This window comes from Brachionichthys hirsutus, chromosome 15, assembly GCF_040956055.1.
Source record: "Brachionichthys hirsutus isolate HB-005 chromosome 15, CSIRO-AGI_Bhir_v1, whole genome shotgun sequence".
Lineage (NCBI taxonomy): Eukaryota > Metazoa > Chordata > Actinopteri > Lophiiformes > Brachionichthyidae > Brachionichthys > Brachionichthys hirsutus.
In genome coordinates, this window is record NC_090911.1 from 12,661,751 (window position 1) to 12,671,750 (window position 10,000).

Below are 10,000 nucleotides of genomic sequence, written 5' to 3' on the forward strand. Positions count from 1 at the left end.
CCTCCCCCCCCCCACCTCCCTCCGCTCACAGGCACACTTTCCACGGTCTTCCGTGTCACCATGCGTCTGATTCCTCTATTCTGTCAGCACATCCCCCCCCCCTCCATCCCGTTCTAACCGTCGGCGTTTCCTCCTCTGACTTCCTCTTGTCTCTGTGTTCCGTTAACCCCCCCCCCCCCACACACTTTTTACCGGAGCTCATCCTGAAACATCACACGTGCAGCCGAGCGCCGTTTTACGGCCGCTCTAAATCAACATGAAGCCGAGGGCGGCCATGTTGAAAGACTAATTGTGCGTTTTGTTTGTCTCCTTCAGACCGCTGTGGCTGAATCCAGTGGGAGGAGTCCTGCGGGTGGGAGGTGCTTACTGAGAGACGGTGCTACTCTCATTTCGTCTTTTCAGTCTCATTTCCTCTGACCATATTTGGTTGATCTTCGAACGTCTCTGTTTAAGATCGCAGGCGTGATGAGAAATATTAAAACCGTCAATCTTTAAAAGGCGAGCCAGGAAGCCGGGCCAACCGACGCCCACAGGAGGACAGGAAGCGAGCCGATTGGCTGCTGCGTGTGATGTCATGTGCTCCGCTTACTCTTCCTCCTCTTGATGTTTGAGCTTAATTGTGCACAATGATGCGCGTGCACATTCAGACGCCGGAAGGCTGTTTCGTTTCATGTGCCGAGCGAGGAGAGTCGCTCTCGTCTCATTTTAAGCGGGGTTTTAGTCACAGCTAGTTCTGGAGCCGGTTCTGGTCCGACATGAGAGGAAGCTGCTGGGCAAACGTGAAACCTCCAGCGCTCAGACAACGGGACGGACCTTTTGAAGCCTTCTGTGCAATGGATGAAAACAGAATTTACATGTTCTTCACCTTAACGGAGTGGTTTTTAAAGCCCGCCTCATTAAACAACCTCATTAGTAACCGGACGCCGGATCAGAAACAGGCGATTAACTACTTTCATACCAGTTAAGAGAATCTGAACAACTGAAAATGACTTCCGATAAAGAGCAAGTCGTTTCTGAAGCACTTTCCTGAGCAAGGTTACAAAACGCTTCACGATAAAGAAACTTCAAAGGCAGCAGATGAGTTAGTTCAAAAGGAACCGAATCAGTGGCATTAGATCTGAGGCTCCATCCTGTGACGGCGTCCTCCATTTCCTGTTGAAATATGAGCAGCAGTCTAAGCTGAGGTTGATGTGGGTGACCTGAGCGCCGGTACCGGTTCCTGCCGGTCTGAACCACACACGGCGTTTAATCTAACAGAAACAGACGAGGGGAGGAGCTTCAATCATTGCAGGTATATCTGGGAGACATAAAGATGTGCATCATCTGCAGAACAGCGATGGGAATCGCCGTGGCTCCGGATCAGAACAATAAGGGGCTCAGAATGACGCCCTGAGGGACGCCACAGCAAGTTGTTGTTGAACATGCTGGCATAAAGTGAGGTATGAAACACCTGATCTGGGATTCAACTCCAGCAGACAGAACCTTCGGATCATTCGGCCCTTTCTGCCTGGAAAACTACACAATCTGTAAAATGGTTGCCATAGAGACCGGATCGATGAACAGAAAGACGATGTCAGAAGTAACTCAGGGCGGCGGCGTCTGAAATCACAACGCCGTCCGTCTCGCTGGACTCTCTGACTTCCACGCTTCCTTAGCCTCGAGCTCATTTGTCCATTAGAGACAATAATGGAATTCCGAGCCTCTTTCCGGAAGACTGGATCGTTCCCGGGACGGCCGAGGAGCTTTTTTTAGCTGGTATTTATGCTAGCAGTCGGGTGAGCATTGATTAGGCTTCGCTAACTCCTCAGCAGATGTCCAATGTTGGTTCTGGTCGGGGGGGGGGGGGGGGACGTCACTCGCCTGCCCCCGCCTCTGGCATACGTCTCCATCGCAGCGTGATGCTGGAGATGACGGGCGGCCTCGGGAGCGACCGCTCGGACCGGACCGGATTGGTCCGGATCGGATTACACCGCAGGGAACGATTAGCCATCTGAACGCCGCCGCGCTGTTCCAAACTTCAGCTGCTAATTACACCCGTCTCCTGCACGCGCTTACATACGCGGCGTCACGCCGGGGTGGAGCGCCGCATGGCGCCGTAAACAGATGGAAACGCTCGTTTGCAATGAATGAAGCAGGAAATTCATTTGTCAAAATCCCATCAAAGAGCTTTATGTAAAGGGAGACGCAAAACGAGGGAAGGCGGCGGGAATGTTGATCGCCTGCGCCGCACGGCAGACAGAGGCGGGTCTTCCGGGCGAGTCTTCCAGGCGGGTCTTCCGGGCGGGTCTTCCAGGGGGGGGTCTTCCAGGCGGGTCTTCCGGGCGAGTCTTCCAGGCGGGTCTTCCGGGCGAGTCTTCCAGGCGGGTCTTCCGGGCGGGTCTTCCAGGGGGGGGTCTTCCGGGCGGGTCTTCCAGGCGGGTCTTCCAGGCGGGTCTTCCAGGCGGGTCTTCCGGGCGGGTCTTCCGGGTGGGTCTTCCAGGCGGGTCTTCCGGGCGGGTCTTCCAGGCGAGTCTTCCGGGCGGGTCTTCCGGGCGAGTCTTCCAGGCGGGTCTTCCAGGCGGGTCTTCCTGGCGGGTCTTCCGGGCGAGTCTTCCAGGTGGGTCTTCCTGGCGGGTCTTCCGGGCAGGTCTGCACTTGTTTCCATGTAATTCCCGGTTAATGGACTCGGACGAGACGTTGTTGCTCTGCTTTGACTCCGCCCCCGTCCTGCATCCGTCCTGCTCGTCCTCCTTTTGGCTTCACAATCTGATGACACCCTTACACACACTCGTTTTTAGCCCCTCCCCCCCTCCCTCACCTTGTTGAGCGTGATGACGGCCTCCTGGTTCACCCCCCGTGATGTTGAATGTGTCCCCGGACTCCCCCTCCAGGATGGTATATTCCAGTTTGGCGTTGTCTCCCAAGTCGGCGTCGGTCGCCGAGATGCGCCCGATCTCCGCCCCCGGGATGGCCAGCTCGGACACAGAGAAAGACCACATGCCTGGGGGGACACAGGCGGCGCCGTTAGCACAGATGCGCCGACGCCGACACGCTTCATTCGTCAGCGGAACATTTCATTTCTGTCTTTTGACCTGCTTTTAAATCGCCGTCGAGCCGAGTCACAGTTTTCAATATTCAATTCCGATAAGGAAGCATTTAATTTAACGCAACGGAGAGGAAGAGGAGGGAGATAAAGGAAGAGGAAGGCCGGCCTCTGCAGGAGGAGCAGAAGTAAAAGAAGCTGTGATTCGAGAACAGAGGGAATAGAGGAGAGAAAGGGAGGCAGAGATTACAGGTGAGATTACAGGAGACGCTGCGGAACATCGTCACACTCTTTAGCACTCTGCCGTCTGCGGCTAACGTTAGCCAATATGGACGCCTCCTCCCTAAAGCTCCTCCTTCTGCTGGATGAGGAGATTATAGAGCTGCATCCCTCTTATGATTCACCTGATGTACCTGAAGGCAGCACGCAGCGCACACACACACACACACACATACACACACACACACACACACACGCGCTCAGGAAGATAGCCGCGACGTGACGGGACAGGTGAGACATCACCATTTGGCTCTGGCACAAATCAGACAGGCCGTTATCTGCTACGCTAACGCTAAGGGAAGCGCCGCGACGCACGCCATCGTACGAAACACATTCGCTTTGACAGGATGAACGATCGCCGGCACTTCACCAGCGAGACGCTATCTGGGCCGACGGGACGGCGCCGCGGCGAGGCGGGGTGCTGGTGGGTCAGGATCGCAGCGCTGACCCGCCGGCGTCACGAGACATCGTTTATTTGATCTGCTCTGACCCCGCCTCCCTCTGGCAGCCCCAAACCGGAGGAAGCTCTCAATCGGGATTCGAACCCGGTACCTTCTTGCTGTGAGGCGACACCGCTAACCACTGAGTCGCCGTGCCACCTTTAGACAAGTATGACCCGTGAGCTTTCCGTCTCGAGGCCCCTCCCACCTCACCCTGACTCGAGCAGCTGCTCCGGCCTCCGGCGACGACACGGGGCGTCGGCCTCTGGAAGACGAGCCGCGGTAAACGTGTCAGCCGCCGCGACGGCTCAAACATCGCAGACGCCGTCCCCCCGCTGAGATCTCCACGGCGACTTGATTGGCTTCTATTAATTGCGTTTTTATTGTCTGTGCTGAAAACGATAATAACAAATCTAATTTTGTGTATCTGCCGCGTTCGAGTCTGCGGGATATTTGTCGATTCGCCGCTGACGGTCAGATGGGATTCGTTCTCCGTACTCCAATCTGCTTACGCGGTTAGCTGCTGGCTAGCGCCAGCGTTTTCCCGCCAAGTGTGACCGTGGCGTTGGGCTCGCTGCTCCACGGGGCCGTGACCGGCCCCATCACGCCACGGACCGGCCCCATCACGCCACAAACCGGCCCCATCACGCCACGAACCGGCCCCATCACGCCACGGACCGGCCCCATCACGCCACGGACCGGCCCCATCACGCCACAAACCGGCCCCATCACGCCACGGACCGGCCCCATCACGCCACGGACCGGCCCCATCACGCCACGGACCGGCCCCATCACGCCACAAACCGGCCCCATCACGCCACGGACCGGCCCCATCACGCCACGGACCGGCCCCATCACGCCACAAACCGGCCCCATCACGCCACGGACCGGCCCCATCACGCCACGGACCGGCCCCATCACGCCACAAACCGGCCCCATCACGCCACGGACCGGCCCCATCACGCCACGGACCGGCCCCATCACGCCACGGACCGGCCCTGTTACCGCACGCCGCCATGCAGGCCGCTCCTCCAAAAGAGAGGCAAAATGGTGGCAGGCTGGAGACAGAAGAAGCTCCAAGAGCGGCGCAGGTTGCCGACGGCGTCCGTTGGAATAAAGCATGAATAGAACCGCCCCCCCCCCCCGCCCCCCCCATGAATGTCCCCCAGAACAAAGATTGAAAGCCCTCCTGTGTCGTTGAGATGAGAGCTGACAAGAGGTTCAAAGGGAAGCCACCGAGGGAGGGGGGACGCCACGTCCCCGCAGGTGACTGGATGAATGTGGTCATAACGGCGTGGACTAATGGGGGGGGGGGGGGGGGGGGTTAAAGCTCTGAAAGGAGCCATACATGTGAAGATGAGAGGATGAAAGATCAGAGAATGTGAGTCCACAGAATCCGTTTCCTGCGGCCATGGCGGGGCGGGCGGGCGGGGCGGGGGGGGTCATTTAAAAATGTCGAGCTAGCTGAAGCACCGAGAGAGAAAAAAGTCGCTTTTGAAAATAGCCTGATGGAATTTACATCCATTTACGGCGAGGCTTTCACGGAGTCACTCCTTCTCAAGACGGGAGGCGTGGGGGGGGGCGTGGTGGGGGGGGGCGTGCAAACGGACGCTTTATCCGGACTCGCCGTGTCGTTTCTCTTACATTCTGATTGGTCCAGATCGGGTTAGAAGGGCGTCGCTCTACTCCCGCCACCGCGGGGTTAAATCCGACTGCGGCTAATGAGGCTAATAACGAGGTGGCGTTTCTCGGCCACGGGGCAAACAGCAGGAACGCGGCGCGTGGCGGTGCGCGTGGCGAGAGGCCATTAGCCGTCTGCAGCCGGGCGGAGGCGGACGCAGCGCCTGAGTGCGTCCATTAGTCCATTAGCATGTGGACGGCGTGCTAGCATGCAGGCGTGGGCGCACCCAGGTGAAAGACCGAGTGCAAACGGCGAGGAATAAAGTCGGGATTCTCTCAGGCCCGGCGGGAAGGAATCTTTCTGCAGATCCGTTCCGCGGCGGCGACGTTATCGGGACAGCCGCCGCTCCGAACCGGTGAGACCCGCCTGACGTCCTGCTCCGCCCGCCAGGTACCGCGAGGAGAGAGAAACGAGAGAAACGCTGAATGGGAAACGCTTCCCATTAACATGGAAATAGCTCCCCTCCGTCTCTCCACGGATTCAGCTCCCATTATTCTGTGCTCCGGCAGGTCAGAGGGGAAAGTCACGGGAGACGAAATAAGAAAGCGTCAAGGCAGTCCTTCCTGTCTCCTCCTTCCTGTCTCTCTCCTTCCTGTCTCTCTCCTTCCTGTCTCTCTCCTTCCTGTCTCCCCCCTTCCTGTCTCTCTCCTTCCTGTCTCTCTCCTTCCTGTCTCCCCCCTTCCTGTCTCCTCCTTCCTGTCTCTCTCCTTCCTGTCTCTCCCTTCCTGTCTCTCTCCTTCCTGTCTCTCTCCTTCCTGTCTCCCCCCTTCCTGTCTCCTCCTTCCTGTCTCTCTCCTTCCTGTCTCTCCCTTCCTGTCTCTCTCCTTCCTGTCTCTCTCCTTCCTGTCTCCCCCCTTCCTGTCTCCTCCTTCCTGTCTCTCTCCTTCCTGTCTCCCCCCTTCCTGTCTCCTCCTTCCTGTCTCTCCCCTTCCTGTCTCTCTCCTTCCTGTCTCTCCCCTTCCTGTCTCTCTCCTTCCTGTCTCCTCCTTCCTGTCTCTCTCCTTCCTGTCTCCCCCTTCCTGTCTCTCCCTTCCTGTCTCCCCCTTCCTGTCTCTCTCCTTCCTGTCTCTCCTTCCTGTCTCTCCCCTTCCTGTCTCCCTCCTTCCTGTGTGTCCTCCATGGACCGGAGCGTCGCCGGAGGACGGGCGATGGATCCGTCTCATTTCTCCAGGCTTGTACGCTGGAAGCGGGGACACAAATGGCCCTGTTGGGGGGGGGTTAATGAAGTTTTAAATTTGTCTCCTTTTCCTCTGCACTGCCGGGGGGGGGGGGGGGGGGGCTGGGAACAATCTAAATGCTGGGAATTTAAGACCCCCTCGGGTTTCAAGGCTGGATTGGACGCATGCAGGTCTGTCGGAAACCCCCGCCGGGCCGAGGACAATTACCGCCGGATGAATCTCTCCTGGAAGACTCGGAATTGTGCAACGAAGCCCATCAGGGGAAGCTCCGCCCACTGACCGATTGGATGCGGCCGTGGTGTTTGTTTGGGAAGAAGAACATAAAGACGGCGCCCACGAGGACGACGGAGCCGGTTGGATCCAATGAAGACGTTAGCGGCGCTGGAGCATTCGTCCCCACGCAGGACCGGCAGAACCCGGTCCAAGCTCGATACCGGGTCGACTCCTCGGTGTCAAACGAGGATCAGGAAGCACTTCACGCCTCGGCGCCCACACATTTACATATGCAGCCACGCCCCTCAGGGGGCTGCTGCGTCCACACATTTACATATGCAGCCACGCCCCTCAGAGGTTGCAGCATCCAAACATTTACATACGCAGCTCTGATCCCTGTCGCCGTAACGCCGTTAGCGTCCCCTCACCCCGGTCTCCCTCCTCCCTCCTTCACGGTTTGATGGACTCCCCCCCCCCCCCCCCTGGGACGCTTTCGTACATTCTGAAGAGTGGCCGCTTCGTGTCGTTATCTCGTCAGGCCGATCAATGGGAGGCGTCGGCGTGTGGGTGGCGATCATTGGACGAGATGACAGGACGTGGGCCGCCGGATTGGTCCAGGTGCGTGCGTCTTAACTAATACGAGCACATTATCTGTCCTCAGATGCACATTAGTCGTGCCTTTTAACTAAATTCAGTATTGATGGCCGATAAAAGGGGACACAAGCGCATTCGGTTTTATTGTGTGTGGCGGGACAGCTAATGTGGGACGGCGGCGGCGGCGGCTAGGTATATATAACCAGCTTTATACACCGAGAATGGGCAAAATACAAAAAATACAACACTTCCCTCCTCTCTTAAGCATTAATATTATATTATATTCATTAATTATTCAAGAACGGCATTTGAAGAAACTTTGACGGCCGTCGTTAACCCCGGGAAGGGAAACAATAGCTTGGCGCTCGCTAACGGCAGCTACGCTAGGGATTTTACGACGCAGACACCGTCGCCACGGCGACGGAGAATGATGGAGGGTGTTGGAACAGGAACAGATGGGAGCGAGTGTGATAGTGTGTGTGTGTGTGTGAACGACACACACACACACACGCTCCGTCTGTGTGTGTGCGTGTGATGGAGGGAGGACGCTGAGGAAGGATTGATCATCAAGGTGCGTGAAAGGGAGGATGATGAGTCCAACTCAAGAAGGAGAAGAAGAAGCAAAACAAATACGTCTCTCTCTCTTAGCTCGCCCACACATCCCTCTTCGTCGCCTCCCCTCCTCTTCGTCTTGCATCTCATTCTCACTCAAGGACATAATACCCCGACTCTCCCTTGTGACTTCCTCCATTTCATTCCCTCCCCCGCTCCCCCCCCCAGGTCTTCTTCATGTTCTCCGACTCTCTCCTCACCCACTCCCCCCCTTTGCCTCTCCCATTCTCCTCTGCCAACTTTACCGCTCCTTTCTTCGAGACTCCGGCGTTCCCTTTTTGTCTTTCAGGCCGGAAAAAAGAACTCAGAACTCAAAAAGACACACAGAAACCGGGAGACACACACAGACACCGGGAGACACACACAGAAACCGGGAGACACACAAACCGGGAGACACACACACAGACACCGGGAGACACACAAACCGGGAGACACACACACAGACACCGGGAGACACACACAGAAACCGGGAGACACACACAGACACCGGGAGACACACACAGAAACCAGGAGACACACACAGACACACACAGACACCGGGAGACACACACAGACACACACAGACACCGGGAGACACACTCCGCCGCCTGTCTTCCCGTCTCCTTCCGTTCACGCTCGCTCCGATGCAGCCTCCGTCTCCGGGGGGATGAATTAGTAATATTTATGATTTAGTCCTCGCTGAACGACTCCCTCTGTCTCTGCTTCGTCTCCCCGGCGTATGAGATGATACTGATCTGATCTCCGGCGCCGGCGTCTTCGCCCGCGTCTTCGCCCGCGTCTTCGCCCGCGTCTTCGTCCGCGTCTTCGTCCGCGTCTTCGTCCGCGTCTTCGCCTTCGCCCGCGTCTTCGCCCGCGTCTTTGCCCGCGTCTTCGCCCGTGTCCTCGCCCGTGTCTTCGTCTGGCAGCCCATCCGTCTCCCCGTCCATCAAGCTGCTGCAGACTGATACCTCCCTTGACATTTACGCGGCGCCACTGGCAAGCCAAGGTTGTTGGGGACTCGCATCGAGATGGGAGGCGACGCCTGTGTCTCCATCGTTGTAGCTTCTGGCAGGAGGAGCAGGGGACGTTTCCGGGGACTTAAGTTATGAGTCTCCGTCCGCGTCTGGGAGGATAACAAAAGTGCGTCGCCGCCGACAGATTGATGCGCTGATCTCTGACGGCCTGCAGATGAATGCGAGCGCCGTGACAAAGGCGCAGCTGGGGGGCGGGGTCAGAGGGGTCGGGCCGGATCACACATCAAACGCTGACATTTCCCCGGGACGTATAGCGAGAGTGACATTTCACTTCCTGTCCCGGACACACGCAGACGGCTGAGGAGGCATTTTTAGTTGAATATTTATATTTCATTTAATTGAAGCTGAAGCTGAAGCGGAGGCGGAGGCGGAGGCGGAGGCGGAGGCGGAGGCGGAGGCGGGCCTGCAGCTTTGGAGGCGGATGCCGAGTCTCGTCGGTGACGAGCTAACGGGCCGGCGGCGGCCTTCAAAGCCTTTTTAGCGTATTGTTTTGCTGCTTTCTGGTGATATCGGGAATGATCCCAGGCAGCAGGAAGAAGCGACGCCGGGGTTTTCAGCTTCTCTCGCATCGGTTCCTCGGATGTCAAAGAAAATTCATCCGAAACTGCTGGGCTGTACTAAATCCTGAAGTTGGGAAAAACTGGGTTCTAAGTTTGCTGCTTATCTCGACGGTATTTAATGGAACTCTGCTCGGCTGCAGAAAAGCCAACCCGGGTTCAATAATGTTCCAGACTTCCAGCGCCCGGAGAGATCTAAGGACAAAGACTTCCAGAGCCCGGAGAGATCTAAGGACAAAGACTTCCAGAGCCCGGAGAGATCTAAGGACGAAGACTTCCGGAGTCCGGAGAGATCTAAGGACAAAGACTTCCAGCGCCCGGAGAGATCTAAGGACGAAGGCTCTAAGCTGGACCTGAAATAAGGCACTTCAAATGAAGACTTTGTTTGTCTAAATATTTGTCAGCTTAAAT

General features: G+C 57.1%; 1 protein-coding gene across 1 annotated transcript in view; it reads right to left on the reverse strand.

Moving 5' to 3' along the window:
* The window catches only part of carmil3 (capping protein regulator and myosin 1 linker 3), a 10,383-nt gene extending 7,405 nt beyond the window's left edge, over nucleotides 1-2,978 (reverse strand). The window contains exons 1-2 of the mRNA XM_068748998.1: nucleotides 2,798-2,978; nucleotides 2,220-2,628 (exon numbers count right to left, since the gene is read on the reverse strand). Coding sequence (XP_068605099.1) covers nucleotides 2,220-2,628; nucleotides 2,798-2,978 — 590 coding nt within the window. The remainder of the gene's footprint in view (nucleotides 1-2,219; nucleotides 2,629-2,797) is intronic.
* Between the last annotated feature and the right edge of the window lie 7,022 nt (nucleotides 2,979-10,000).